At 45.1% G+C, this 15,928-nt stretch overlaps 1 protein-coding gene across 1 annotated transcript in view; it reads left to right on the forward strand.

Moving 5' to 3' along the window:
• Window positions 1-324: 324 nt before the first annotated feature.
• SLC13A3 (solute carrier family 13 member 3) overlaps window positions 325-15,928 on the forward strand; it is a 44,994-nt gene continuing 29,390 nt past the window's right edge. The window contains exons 1-2 of the mRNA XM_040330359.1: window positions 325-495; window positions 15,462-15,727. Coding sequence (XP_040186293.1) covers window positions 385-495; window positions 15,462-15,727 — 377 coding nt within the window. The 5' untranslated portion in view covers window positions 325-384. The remainder of the gene's footprint in view (window positions 496-15,461; window positions 15,728-15,928) is intronic.

Genomic DNA, 15,928 nt, shown 5'->3' on the forward strand with positions numbered 1-15,928 from the left:
AGGAGTGCGCGGTATACGCGGGAGCGCGTTATACCACGATAAATACGGTATCTAAATGCTGCGTTTTTATTCTGCGCCCTAAATCTGAGCGTTCGATTTTTTTCCGTCCTCATACCCCGGTCATAGGGAACTTCATTCTTGCAACACCACTGTAAAAAAAAAAAAAAAAGTGAATACATTAAAGACTTCAAGGATCAGTCGTTCCTAGAAATCCATTTCTGAAAAGCCTGCGTCTGGTTGTATGTTAATCGCCCCGGTGGGCGGAGCTCCAGGCAGGGGTGTGTTGTTTGCATTACAAAGTGACTTGGTGGAGGATCTGTGGTCCAGGCTGATATAACCAGCGGCTGAGTCCAGGCTGCCTCCAGTCTCCTCCTGTGCTGCACTATGTCTGTCCTGGTCACCCTGGTCAAGAAGATCTGGTGCATTAAGAGGTATATCATCCTGATCGCCACGCCGATCCTCCTGTCCCCCATCTTCTTCTCGCTACCGCCGCAGGTAAGACCCCCTCCTTTAATACAACTTTTTGGAAGAAACTTTTTTTTTTTAACTTTAATGTTTTCTTAGCTGTTACAAATTTTACGCCTGCAATCGCTTTGAAAACGCACCTTATCATTTCTCATAAGCGTTCTTGCACGTTTCTTGAACGCACGAGTGCTCTTGCGTTGGGAAGTTGTATTGTTGCCCCACGTTGCTGCCGTGGCGTCACTTCTATGTGCCTGTCATTCGCATTATCACATTATCGCAGTTTTGATAATTTGTAATAGTCCTCAAGGCTACGCTTAGATATGCGGCCGAATTGCCGCGCCTCTGATAAGCGATCTGCGCTCACATCACATTTCAGAGGTGTTTGACAGGCGGGGAGGAGGTGATACGATGCCCTCTCGCCTCCTGTTTTAACCCCGTAAATGCTGCACGAATGCACTGCAACCCTGTTTGCTTAAATTAGTGACGTTCGACGGCGGCGCTGCCCGCCAAACGCAACAGGGAACGTTTTTGGCATGTGGACACCCGCGTCCCTGGATTTGCAGCTTAAAGTGGTGTTCAACCCGAAACCAAAAATGTAATATTTTGCAGCTTACCAAGCATTAGATGTGGTGCAGCGGCGGGCGGCCCATAAGGGACCCACTATTCTCCATGCGGGGCACCGGACGCATGGATTTCTATGAGGTTTTTATTTATTTTTAAGCACATGATTACAGCCTGAGAATCTAATTGGCTTCAAAAAGGTTGGGCTTGGGGCGCAGTGATTCGCTATTATCTTCCTGCTTCTCCTCCCGGCCAATCAGGACAGCAAGTGGGTTCTAAGCCAGGAGAAGAAGTGAATAGAACGGCTAGGAGGAGAAGCTGCCCACAACCTAGATGGGGTAAGTGCGTGGGTTGGTAGGCGAGAGAGCAGGGGGGGTTTGTTTGCTGCCCCCCCTAATGGAGCAGCAGTTGGGATGTCTGCATCAGTTTTTTTTTTTTGTCTTTTTTACTGGGTGATCTGGCCAGTAACACACCTCGGGCTAGATTCAGTAACACTTACGACGGGCGTATCAGTAGATACGCCAGTCGTAAGTCCGAATCCGCGCCGTCGTATCTTTAAGCGTATGCTCAAATTGAGATACGCTTAAATGTTGCTAAGATACGACCGGCGTAAGTCTCCTACGCCGTTGTATCTTAGGGTGCATATTTATGCTGGCCGCTAGGTGGCGCTTCCGTTGATTTCCGCGTAGAATATGCAAATGAGCTAGATACGCCGATTCAGAAACATACGTGCGCCCGGCGTATTTTTTTTATGTCGTTTACGTAAGGCTTTTTCCGGCGTAAAGTTCCCCCTGCTATATGAGGCGTACGCAATGTTAAGTATGGATGTCGGGACAGCGTCAAATTTTCCGTTGTTTGCGTAAATCGTTCGCGAATAGGGCTTTGCGTAAATTATGTTCACGTCGAAAGCATTGACTATTTGCGACATGATTAGGAGCATGCTCACTGGGATACGTTCACGGACGGCGCATGCGCTGTTTGTTAGAGACGTCATTTACGTGGGGTCATGTTTTATTTACATAAAACACGCCCACCTCTTCACAATTTGAATTAGGCGCGCTTACGCCGGCACATTTACGTTACGCCGCCGTAACTTAGGGCGCAGGTTCTTATTGAATACAGAACCTGCCTCACTAAGTTACGGCGGCGTAGCGTTTCTGAGATACGCTACGCCCGCACAAAGTTACGGCGGGCTTTCTGAATCTAGCCCCTCCTATATTAGTATGAAGGAGAACAGGGGGCACCTTTGGACAGCAGCATTGTCAGTCTGCGGGGAAGGGGGAGTGTTAAATGTATTAGCAGATTTAGATACACTAACAAACTGAAGCAAAACTCCATCTAAGTCTGGCCATACATGCTCAATTTTTCGTGTACAATTTTCCATTCGATTTACCTTAAACTATGTAGTGCAAGGGCCTGCCTGATTGGATATGATTGAAAGTTGTTTCGTTTTGACCTCATATTATATTGTTTTGGGTAAATCTAATGGAAAATTGAACATGTATGGCCAGCCTAAGACCCCATAAAACACACTATTAGAGTTCCTGTAGATTTTAGTCTTCAGATTTACCAAAACCATATAATATGAGGTCAAACCTTAATGCCGCGTACACACGGTCGAAATTTCCGACAACAAATGTTCGATGCGTCGGAAAATCCGACCGTGTGTAGGCTCCATCGGACATTTGCTGTCGAAATTTCCCACAACAAATGTTTGAGAGCTGGTTCTCAATTTTTCCTCAAGTTGTTGTCGGAAATTCCGATCGTCTGTTGCCAATTCCGACGCAAAAATCCTACGCATTCTCGGAATCAATTTGACGCATGCTCGGAATCATTGAACTTTTCTCGGCTCGCCGTAGTGCTGTACGTCACCGCGTTCTTGGCGTTCGGAATTTCCGACAACATTTGTGTGACTGTGTGTATACAAGACGAGTTTGAGACAACAATCCGTGGGGAAAAAAAATCCACGGTTTTGTTGTCGGAATGTCCGATTGTGTGTACGCGGCATTAAGAGATTCAGTTTGTATGCAAGCAGGCAGGCCCTTGTACAACATGGTTTTGGTAAATCTGAAGACAGAAATCTGCAGAAAATCTAATAGTGTGTAAGTCTCTTACGCCGTCGTATCTTAGTTGCATATTTACGCTGGCCGCTAGGTGGCACTTCCGTCGATTTCAGCGTAGAATATGCAAATGAGCTGGATAGGCCAATTCAGAAATGTACGTGCGCGCGGCGGATTTTTTTACGTCGTTTGCGTAAGTCTTTTTCCGGCGTAATGTTACTCCTGCTATATGAGGCATAGCCAATGTTAAGTATGGACGTCGGGCCAGTGTCGAATTTTGCGTCGTTTTCATAAGTGGTTCGCGAATAGGGCTTTGCGTAAATTACGTCCATGTCGAAAGCATTGACTATTTGCGATGTGATTAGGAGCATGCGCACTGGGATACGTTCACGGACGGCGCATGCGCCGTTCGTGAGAAACGTCATTTACGTAGGGTCATGTTTTATTTACATAAAACACGCCCACCTCTTCAGAATTTGAATTTGGCGCGCTTACGCCGGCAGAAGTACGCTACGCTGCCGTAACTTAGGGCGCAGGTTCTTTTCAGCCCCAGCCTCACTAAGTTACGGCGGCGTAGCGTATCTGAGATACGCTACGCCCGCACAAACTTAGGCTGCATTCACACCTAATCGCGGCATTTTGTCCCGCAAATTGCGGCGACAAATTGCGGCGTTTTGTACCGTGATTTGCGGCGACAAAACGCAGCGATTTTAACCCCCATTAACCCCCAGGTCCACATCTCCTATGCCGAACGCCGAAGCCGCCTGAAAAAAAGGGTCCAGGCGCTTCAGGCGTTCGGCGTTTAGGCGTTCGGCGTGGAGATGTGAACCATCTCCATAGAGGGCAATGGTATTTCTCCCCTCCAGCGTATCGAGCGTCGGGCGTAAATACGCCTAGGTGTGAATGGAGCCTTAAGGAGCCCTAAAAATGCTGCAAACTCATTTAAGTGGTGACCTGTTCTGCCGGTAGGAGCGGCTGATCCCCGTGTGTTTATGTGATGGAGTGAGAAGTATTTCGGATACTTTCTGTGACATCATAGCTCCAGCGATGGGGGTGATTGTTGGGTGATTTTTAGTTGGCATTATAAAGTGGTGGATCCCCTGATCGGTCATGCCAACCTTCTCACTGGTACTACGGGACCATCATTATCAGTGTTTGTGCCACTAAAGATCACTGCAAAGTACCCCATGATCCCAAAGTGGGACTCCTGAGGTTCTTTCTGGTAGATAGAGATGATTTCTGGGGCAGATTCTCGTAGATCGCTGCATCTCTGCGGCGGCGTAACGTATCTCATTTACGTTACACCGCCGCAAGTTTTACTGGCAAGTGCTTGATTCACAAAGCACTTGCCTGTAAAGTTGCGGCGGCGTAGCGTAAATCCCCCGGGGCAAGCCCGCCTAATTCAAATGATCCGGGTAGGGGGTGTGGATCATTTAAATTAGGCGCGTTCCTGCGCCGAACGTACAACGCATGCGCCGTCCTTAAAATTTCCCGACGTGCATTGCGCTAAATGACGTCGCAAGGACGTCATTGGTTTCGTCGAGAACGTAAATGGCGTCCAGCCCTATTCACGGACGACTTACGCAAACGACGTAAATTTTCAAATTTCGACGCGGGAACGACGGCCATACTTAACATTGACTGCGCCTCATATACCCAGGGGCAACTTTACGCGTTGCAAATCTAACGTAAACGTCGTAACTTCACTGCGTCGACCGCGCTTACGTTCGGGAATTCACGTATTTTGCTAATTTGCATACTCGATCGGGAAAACGACGAGGCGACACCTAGCGGCGAAAAAAAAAATTGCATTTAATATCCGACAGCGTAAGAGCCTTACGCCTGTCAGATCTAATGGATATCTATGCGTAATTGATTCTAAGAATCAGGCGCATAGATACGACGGCCCAGATTAGGACTTACGACAGCGCACATGGCGTTGCGCCGTCGTAAGCCCTTTCAGAATCTGGGCCTCTGTGTATACAGAAGTTATAGGTGCCTATGAGGACATTCCTGTGGTGGCTCTTTAACCACTTCGATACCGGGCACCTTCACCCCCTTCTTGCCCAGGTCCGTTTTCAGCTTTCAGCGATGTCACATTTTGAATGGCAATCACACGGTGAGGGAACACTGTATCCAACAGTGGCGGTGCGTCCATATAGGGGGCGCTGGAGCGCGGCCCCCTCTTGCTCTCGCACCGCCACTGATTACAATACATAGATTCATGCATTGCATCAATCTATGTATTGTCGTCGCTGCCGCCGACTATTCTGATGGCCAGCCGGATGGTGAGCGCCGACCATCTGAATGCCCGTTTTTTTCCCCTGTCGTTAAAGCGTACACACGACAACGTGAAAAACGATGAGAAAAAATATGTTCTACATTTTTAATGCCCATTTTTCACGTTGAGAAAAATGCACTGGAGCCCACACATGATCGTTTTTAACGACCAATTAACCACTTCCAGACTGCCGCATGTATATGTACGTCGGCAGAATGGCACGTACAGGCACATTGGCGTACCTGTACGTCCCTGCCTAGACGTGGGTTGGGGGTCTGATCGGGACCCCCCCCCCCCCGTACATGCGGCGGTCGGATTCCCTTTGGGGAGCGATCCGGGACGACCGGGTGGCTATTCGTTTATAGCCGCTGCGTCGCGATCGCTCCCCGGAGCTGAAGAACGGGGAGAGCTGTATGTAAACACGGCTTCCCCGTGCTTCACTGTGGCGGCGGCATCGATCAAGTGATCCCTTTTATAGGGAGACTCGATCGATGACGTCAGACCTACAGCCACACCCCTCTACAGTTGTAAACACACACTAGGTGAACCCGAACTCCTACAGCGCCCCCTGAGGTTAACTTCCAAACTGCAACTGTCATTTTCACAATAAACAATGCAATTTAAATGCATTTTTTGCTGTGAAAATGACAATGGTCCCAAAATTGTGTCAAAATTGTCCGAAGTGTCCGCCATAATGTCGCAGTCACAAAAAAAATCGCTAACCGCCGACATTAGTAGTAAAAAAAAAATAATTAATAAAAATGCAATAAAAATATCCCCTTTTATGTAAACGCTATAGAAATTTTGCGCAAACCAACCGATAAACGCTTATTGCGATTTTTTTTTACCAAAAATATGTAGAAGAATACGTATAGGCCTAAACTGAGGAAAAACATAAAATTGTTATATATGTTTTCGGGGAATATTTATTATAGCAAAAAGTAAAAAATATTGCATTTCTTTCAAAATTGTCGCTCTATTTTTGTTTATAGCGCAAAAAATAAAAATAAATACCACCAAAAGAAAGCTCTATTTGTGGGGAAAAAAGGACGCCAATTTTGTTTGGGAGCCACGTCGCACGACCGCGCAATTGTCTGTTAAAGCGACGCAGTGCCGAATTGTAAAAACCCCTTGGGTCATTTAGCAGCATATTGGTCCGGTCCTTAAATGGTTAAAAACATTGCATTTTTCTCGTCATGAAAAACAGCCGTGTTCCCAACCTGATTGCATGCAGAATGTTTTTTTTTTACGTTTTTCTCCAGCAGATTGTAGAATTGAATATATGATTGTCTCTGAAATGCTACAACATTTGCCTTTCCGAATACGAGAACACATTTTCATCCAGTTGGGTAAAATGCCGCGTACACACGATAGGAATTTCCGACAAGAAAACCGTGGATTTTTTTCCGACGGAATGTTGGCTCAAACTCGTGTTGCATACACACGGTCACACAAATGTTGTCGGAAATTCCGAACGTCAAGAACGCGGTGACGTACAACACTACGACGAGCCGTGAAAAATGAAGTTCAATGATTCCGAGCATGCGTAGGATTTATGTGCGTCGGAATTGCATACAGACGATCGGAATTTCCGACAAGAACTTTTGCCGTCGGAAAAATTTGAGAACCAGCTCTCAGATTTTTGCTGGCGGAAATTCCGACAGAAAATGTCAGATGGGGCCTACACACGGTCGGAATTTCCGACCAAAAGCTCACGTCGCACTTTTCTTGTCGGAAATTCCGATCGTGTGTACGCGGCATAAGGCTGTGTATGAGACGGAGGTTGGAAGACCTGACTGCTGGAATTTTTTCTTATAGAGGGTCTTTGAAAAAACTTGTGAACACGTATGTCCATGTGTGGAGCGCAAAGCCCTGACCTCACCAACCTTATCTCAGGGAGCCATTCGGAAATGTTCAAGAAAATCTATTTCAGATAAGAGATCCACCCAACACTGCTTAGCTGGTCAGAGGTCACACAGTGCATACAGACATAGGACATGTTCCCGGGCCTGGCGGTACATGGCCAGCTCCACCAGTATATTCTCTTAACTTTGGGTTACCTAAAACAACTGCGCAGGTGAGGCAACCAAATATTTTGTCGTGGCTGAAAGTGGCCAATTCCCAATAGATGTGGCTTGTTCCTGGTGATGCAAGCTCTCTGTGGAGAAGCAGTGGTCTCTCTGCAGTGCTCTGACATACAACTTGCTGAGTCAGACCAAGAGCAGTTACCACTTACATGGACAGGAAATCTGCAATATATTAATATTTGTTCTTGGGTATAAGAACAATGTAGATTGACACACCTCTGTCTAGTTCCCCAAGTGCCAGTCCATCTTTGTTCTAGATTGATACACCTCTGTCTAGTTCCCCAAGTGTCAGTCCGCCTTTGTTCTAGATTGATACACCTCTGTCTAGTTCCCGAAGTGTCAGTCCGCCTTTGTTCTAGATTGATACACCTCTGTCTAGTTCCCCAAGTGCCAGTCCATCTTTGTTCTAGATTGATACACCTCTGTCTAGTCCCCCAAGTGTCAGTCCATCTTTGTTCTAGATTGATACACCTCTGTCTAGTTCCCCAGGTGCCAGTCCGCCTTTGTTCTAGATTGATACACCTCTGTCTAGTCCCCCAAGTGTCAGTCCACCTTTGTTCTAGATTGATACGCCTCTGTCAAGTTCCCCAAATGCCAGTCCTTCTTTGTTCTAGATTGATACACCTCTGTCTAGTTCCCCAAGTATCAGTCCTTCTTTGTTCTAGATTGATACACCTCTGTCTAGTTCCCCAAGTGCCAGTCCATCTTTGTTCTAGATTGATACACCTCTGTCTAGTTCCCCAAGTGCCAGTCCTTCTTTGTTCTAGATTGATACACCTCTGTCTAGTTCCCCAAGTGTCAGTCCTTCTTTGTTCTAGATTGATACACCTCTGTCTAGTTCCCCAAGTATCAGTCCTTCTTTGTTCTAGATTGATACACCTCTGTCTAGTTCCCAAAGTGCCAGTCCATCTTTGTTCTAGATTGATACACCTCTGTCTAGTTCCCCAAGTGCCAGTCCTTCTTTGTTCTAGATTGATACACCTCTGTCTAGTTCCCCAAGTGCCAGTCCATCTTTGTTCTAGATTGATACACCTATGTCTAGTCCCCCAAGTGTCAGTCCATCTTTGTTCTAGATTGATACACCTCTGTCTAGTTCCCCAGGTGCCAGTCCGCCTTTGTTCTAGATTGATACACCTCTGTCTAGTTCCCCAAGTGTCAGTACATTGATACACCTCTGTCTAGTCCCCCAAGTGTCAGTCCACCTTTGTTCTAGATTGATACGCCTCTGTCAAGTTCCCCAAATGCCAGTCCTTCTTTGTTCTAGATTGATACACCTCTGTCTAGTTCCCCAAGTATCAGTCCTTCTTTGTTCTAGATTGATACACCTCTGTCTAGTTCCCCAAGTGCCAGTCCATCTTTGTTCTAGATTGATACACCTCTGTCTAGTTCCCCAAGTGCCAGTCCTTCTTTGTTCTAGATTGATACACCTCTGTCTAGTTCCCAAAGTGCCAGTCCATCTTTGTTCTAGATTGATACACCTCTGTCTAGTTCCCCAAGTGCCAGTCCTTCTTTGTTCTAGATTGATACACCTCTGTCTAGTTCCCCAAGTGCCAGTCCTTCTTTGTTCTAGATTGATACACCTCTGTCTAGTTCCCCAAGTGTCAGTCCTTCTTTGTTCTAGATTGATACACCTCTGTCTAGTTTCCGAAGTATCAGTCCGCCTTTGTTCTAGATTGATACACCTCTGTCTGGTCCCCCAAGTGCCAGTACATTGATACACCTCAGTCTAGTTCCCCAAGTGTCAGTCCATCTTTATTCTAGATTGGTACACCTCTGTCTAGTCCCCCAAGTGTCAGTCCGCCTTTGTTCTAGATTGATACACCTCTGTCTAGTCCCCCAAGTGCCAGTCTGTCTTTATTCTAGATTGACACACCTCTGTCTAGTCCCCCAAGTGTCAGTCCGCCTTTGTTCTAGATTGATACACCTCTGTCTAGTTCCCCAAGTGTCAGTCCGCCTTTGTTCTAGATTGATACACCTCTTTCTAGTCCCCCAAGTGTCAGTCCATCTTTGTTCTAGATTGATACACCTCTGTCTAGTCCCCCAAGTGCCAGTACATCTATACACCTCTGTCTAGTCCCCCAAGTGTCAGTCCATCTTTGTTCTAGATTGATACACCTCTGTCTAGTCCCCCAAGTGCCAGTCCGCCTTTGTTCTAGATTGATACACCTCTGTCTAGTTTCCAAAGTATCAGTCCGCCTTTGTTCTAGATTGATACACCTCTGTCTAGTCCCCCAAGTGTCATTCCTTCTTTGTTCTAGATTGATACACCTCTGTCCATTTTGCTAGATCCTCAACTTTGACAAGGTCCTAGTAAAAGTGTTCTAGATCTGATTGTTCTGGGGCTGGGATTGATTTCCTAAAGGAGGACATTTTCCATTTTGAACAGTAAAGCAGTATTCTCTCTTTATATTTATTTATTGGAGCATGATTGGGTGTTCAAAATGAAGACAGATTCTTGGCAAAGTGAAAATGTCCTCCCGTGGTTAATTTAGCCTCTTATTATATCAATGAGGTAGAATTCTGAATCTAAAAATATCGCTGTGTCATTGTTCTGGGGCTCAAGACATGGGAAATCTGTGATATGTATTGATAACAGAGGGACTCGAAATTGGATTACAAGCCATTCCAAGCTTCACCCTTATTGGCTGTGACCTGGTTCTCAAGTCAGACAAATGATAGACTTCCATCCATTTCTAGACCCCAACCCTTGTCTTCATTAGGCCGTATTTATTGCCTTCATTTTCTACAGGAGAGGAATTCACCAACAAACAATGCCCCCTTGTGTATGCCACGTCCAGAAATAACTTATTTGGCAGCCACGTTGCTCCAAATGAGTTTTAACGCTTTATAAAGTGTTCCACTTTGGCTAGCTCATTTTTTTTTTCTTCCTAAATCGAGTGAAATGTTTATATAACACAAAGCACCTAATCTGCTATAATCCACGTGTTAATAAACTGGGCCTTAAAGGAGATTATACATTTTTCTCCTTTGTAAATTTCCACTACATTGGGGAACCATTGGTTCAGGTAAGGAGCGTCAATATTATTTGAGAGCAAACCGAGGAACTTTAAAACTGGGCTATATATATAGAATGTTGGTTTAAAAAATAATCCCTTTGCCCCCATTCACTTAGCGTAGACTAAGCTTTGCTATGCTTCTGCGAGTAACGTGGTTAAAGCGGAGGTTCACCCATACCTTACACATTTTCCCCTTCGCTTCATGCTCGTTTTGTCTAGGGGAATCGGCTATTTGTTTTAAAATATGATCCGTACTTACCCGTTTACGAGATGCATCTTCTCCGCCGCTTCCGGGTATGGGCTGCGGGACTGGGCGTTCCTTCTTGATTGACAGTCTTCCGAAGGAATTGGGTGAACTCCCGCTTTAAGTAGGGTTTCGCAATACGAGCTCTGTTTTAAAAAAAATCGTGACTCGTCTTGCGAGTGTGCAGTAACGCATTTGGCCTGAGGTGGGGGGGGGCGCCGTAGCCAAACAGAGCCGCCGTTTCGAAAATGCACAGAAAGGCCAGAGGACAGCACAGCTGACCTCGGCAAATCTCGGGTAGGAAGTCTTTCCGAGGTTTGCCGAGGTCAGCCGAAGTGTCCTCGGGCCTTTTCAGCCCTTTCCGAGGCTGTCCGGTGCCCCCCCCACCTCTGGCCGTGTGCGGTATTGCATCCCATTGAAGTCAATGCAGAACAAATCATTTTCGTATCCATTGACTTCAATGGGGAAACTCGCTTTGAGTTTCTTTGGATTGAGTTTCTTTTGGATTACGAGCATTCTCCTTGAAAGGATTATGCTCGTAATCCGAGGTTCCACTGTATCTCTTAAGTCAGTCGTTACATCGACACATTAGATGTCACCAGACATGGCCACAATCAGGCTTTAGATCTGGGGTCTCAAACTGGCGGCCTTCCAGCTGTTGCAGAACTACAATTCCAATGATGCATTGCAAGGCTGACAGTTACAAGCATGACTCCCTCAGGCAGAGGCATGATGGGATTTGTAGTTTCGCAACAGCCGGAGGGCCACCAGTTTGAGACCCCTGCTTTAGATACATAAATTTCCGTCCAGGAACACCAAGATACTAGTTTTTCCCCCTTTCTGAATCTTTTCTCCCCCTCTCCTTTTTTTTAAATAATTTCCTTATGATACTGTGTACTGAGCGGACAGGTTGTGATGGTCTCATCCCATATTAGTTCAGCTGTTCACTCCCTAACTCCCTATAGGGTTTAAAGAAACATTAGATTGGAACATGGGTTATAGGCAAATTTTGAAGGCTAAGTGGACCAGATATGTATCTTTTCATTATATTCATCTATTCATTATGCTTGAATCCAATGATCAATAGAGAGAGAAATTAAAAGCAAAGTGGTGTATCGCTACACATTCGATCATTTCTAATGAAAAATAAGTCTCACGAATGTGAAAATCAATGGAGAAAAGGGTTACAACACAAAGGGAAGTAGAACACAGTATGACTATGGCTGAGCAACAAAACAAATAGTGTGAAGTGTGTTTATAAAAGAGCCACATGGGAGATTGAAGAAAATAAGGAAAAAGCAAAAGTGTGTGTAGGGCGGTAGAAGAAAAGGAGATAGTGTTGTGGAGATCTTATGTTTAATATGTATTGTCATAGTGTCGCCCAGTGTTAGTACTCCCGCAGCCCGCTCTAAAGAAGCTGACTGAGACAGACTGATGCTGGTTGAGTCCCGTCTGGTAGTGGAAAACTTCCTGGGATTGGAGAGAGGTGTTTGCAGAGTGGGGATATGATGTCCACCGGCGAAGGGCCCCTGTGTGATGCACAGAATGATCGTCTGGAGGGGATATGTTTGCTCTGCAAGGACATTATCGGTTATAGGCGGATGTACGCTCTTGTCTCTGCTGTGTCTGATCAGCACAAGTCGAGATTCGTAGCGCACGCCTGCAGATAGCCTCCCATTTACAAGGAACGGTAGTATAATCTGGGTATGCGTTGTTCTGGTCAGAGATGGTGTCCATGTTTGTTCAGCCATGTGGTTTCCTTTGTTTAGTTGTGCAACATGGCTTCCAGGTAAAGACATACACCCTATCTCTGCTCAGACACACCCAAAGGACTCCTTTAGCCATTATTCATTGGTTGTTTGTATTAACTCATCCTGTTGGAAGGATATCCTGTGATGTCACTTCCCTTGGAGGAAGCGATTGGCTGCTGGAGCCATCACTTCCTGTTTGTCATAGCTTTTGTCATTTTACGAATAAAAAGCCAAGAATGCTGGAAGGAGGGCAGTCATGCTGATGGAGATAAGAACGTAAGCTGTGGTGATGTCTGTTTACTTGGGGATATACGGGAAATAGAGCTATAAGTAAGATGCATTATATCATTAGACAAAATGTGTGCTTATTAGCACAGGAGATATGGTGTGCGCATAGTGTAAAGGCCTAATTTCCCTGACAATAGGGAGTGTAGATTGGGCATGGGTCCATTACCTTGGAATTAAAGCTGGACTCCAGGCACAAAAAAATTTCATTTACATATATTCCCCAATAGCCACAAAGAATATACATCCACTTTGTGTGCACCAAATGCCTTTGCAAACCCAAATGTTACTTTGTAAAAGTAGCAGCGACACTAACACTGTGGGAGGGGCCCAGCAGGCTCCACCCACTACAGGCTATCTGCAGAAAACTACAGGAGGGGGCGGAGACAAGACCAGTCACCCTGCACAAGGAAAGTGAGCAGCAGTGAGCGGTCTTTATTACACACTGGATCACTGCACTGATCTGGAAGAAACACACAAAGCACACCAAGATTTAATAAGAATCCACATGATGAATCTATTTAGACTATATATATATATAATATAAATATATATATATTTTTTTAAAGACAATATTCACTTATCCTGGAGTTTAGCTTTAGAGTTTTTACTGCTGTCACTGTCCCCAGTCGGGAAGATTTTATCTACAGACAAATACAAACCTTTGTAGAAAGTATTTTTTTACTGAAAGGGTAGCAGAGGTAGTGAGTGAGGCAAAAGTAAACAGCTTCAAACATGCTTGGGATAAACATAGATCTATACTCAGACAATAAAGTAACAATAAAATAGGCAGACTTAAAGCGGAGTTCCGCAGAAAAAAAAATATATTAAAAGTCAGCCGCTACAAATACTGCAGCTGCTGACTTTTAATATATAGACACTTACCTGTCGAGGGCGCCCACGATGTCGGGTCCCGAAGTCGATTTGCCCTTTGGCTCTCGGGTGCTGCCGTCGCCATCTTTGGTAAGGGAATCAGGAAGTGAAGCTTTGCGGCTTCACTTCCTGGTTCCCTACTGCGCATGCGTGATTTGTGCTGCGCAATTACATTGGTCCCTGCTGTCTTCTGGGACCTGTGTGTCTCCCAGAAGACAGCGCGGGGACGGAGTAGGCGCCGGATGTGGCGTAGGCCACCGCGGTGATTGATTCCCGGAAGTAGGAGCAAATACCGGTGTTACACATTTTTGGGTGGAACTCCGCTTTAATGGAATACTTTGTCTTTTTCTGCCATCACTTTTCTGTTTACGTGTAGCAATCCGTGGACAAGAAATGAAAAATCATGTCACAGACTGGCAAGTGTAGCACACTGGCAGCCATAGTATGTGAACAACACACTGGCAGTTGTGTCAAAACATGGACAACAAATGGGGCAACACATGGGCAACTCTAATAATACCAATTAACCAATGCATTTGTAGTAATAATCGGACATCATAACAATACTTGAGCAACTAACATGATATTACATGGAGCATAGACAGATAATAGTGACAGTATGTGGGCAACAAAGCAGAATCATGGTAATACACAGGCAACAAATGAGTAGTCATGGCAATACCTGGGCAATAAACAAGCAGTCTTTACAATATGCGATACAATAAATGGTCCGTCATGCAAATGAATGGGCAACAAACAAAAAATTGTTACAATATGTGGGTGTAACAGAACTATGTATTCTGCCTGGACATCTATAATCATCATGCAGTGAGGCATACAAAGGGTTAATTGTAGAGTGACTCTTTCACTGCTAAATTCTAATGTCCCCTTCTTCAGCTAATTGACTCTCTTTTGTGTATTATATTACAAGTTAGCAGTCTCCTGTCAGGTGTATGCTGATGGGATTATCTGTGAGTGTGTATTGTTCTAAAGGTTAATTGAATTCTATTGATAAAAGAATGTGTCTGGTCAGGTCATGTTAAACATAGCTCGGAGTGTGTCTGGATACTGATTAGCTCAAGGGGATGTCATTATTTCAAAGTATCTGTATTGAAGCCCCCCCTGTGTGAGGAGGGGGCGGAGATTTTCATTGCACCTGTAACAGCTTGTAACTAGATATAAACCAGGTGAATGTACCATTAAAACAGTCTACTTGACCCTTCAAAACGTAGCCCCGTCTCGTTCTTGAAAGGGCATTCTATGGGACTATTATTCTGCTCTTTTTACAGCTGCACCTGACTCTCTCTCTCTGGATCTTGTGGATGGGATTATACCAGCGGTACTTGTATATCGCAACTTGCCAGGGAAAAGGACGTCTCCAACGGCTGATACCCTCTCACTACTTGGGTAGCCGTTACAGTGGGCAACACATGGGCAGTCAGAACATGGTGATACATAATAACAAGAGCTCATTGCTTTAATAAAGGAGTCTATAGCTGTAACTTATTCCTTATTAAAAAAAAAAAGAAATGAGTGCAATAGGTGGTAAATCGGCAACAAACAGGGAATAATTTTGGTACTTGGGCAACTAACAGGCAACTATGGTACTACATGGGACACAGGAAGATAATCTTGTCAATATAATGGTAACAATGCTAAATCGTGGTAATACTTGGGCAGCAAATAGGTAGTCATGGCAATGTATGGGCAACAAACGAGTGATTGTTACAATATGTAGGCAACAAATGGGCCATCATACTAATATATATGGGCAACAAACTACTAGCAATTGTTAGATATGCAAATAAATAATAGCCAATTTTCTTTATGGTTGCAGGAAGGAAAATGCCTCTTTGTGGTCCTTCTGATGGCCTTCTACTGGTGTACGGAGGCTCTACCTCTGGCGGTTACTGCCATGCTTCCAATAGTGCTATTCCCTTTCATGGGCATCCTGCCCTCCAGCAAGGTTTGCCCGCAGTACTTCTTGGACACAAACTTCCTGTTTCTTAGTGGATTGCTCATGGCTGCTGCTATAGAGGAGTGGAATCTACACAGGCGGATTGCCCTCAAAGTCCTCATGTTGGTGGGAGTACAGCCCGCTAGGTACTGTATTTTTTTTAAATATATTCTCTTTTTGACTTTTATATGCATTTTATTGTACTAGTAACCGAGCTTTGGTCTACAAGGGGTGAAAAAACATCTGATGATTGCCGGCCCCCCAACCCCCCTGTTTTACTTACCTGAGCCCTGGAAAGTCCTGTGTCGCGAACACGCTTTTGCTTTCCTCTGTCTTCTCGGCTCTTC

Source organism: Rana temporaria, chromosome 12 (assembly GCF_905171775.1).
Source record: "Rana temporaria chromosome 12, aRanTem1.1, whole genome shotgun sequence".
NCBI lineage: Eukaryota > Metazoa > Chordata > Amphibia > Anura > Ranidae > Rana > Rana temporaria.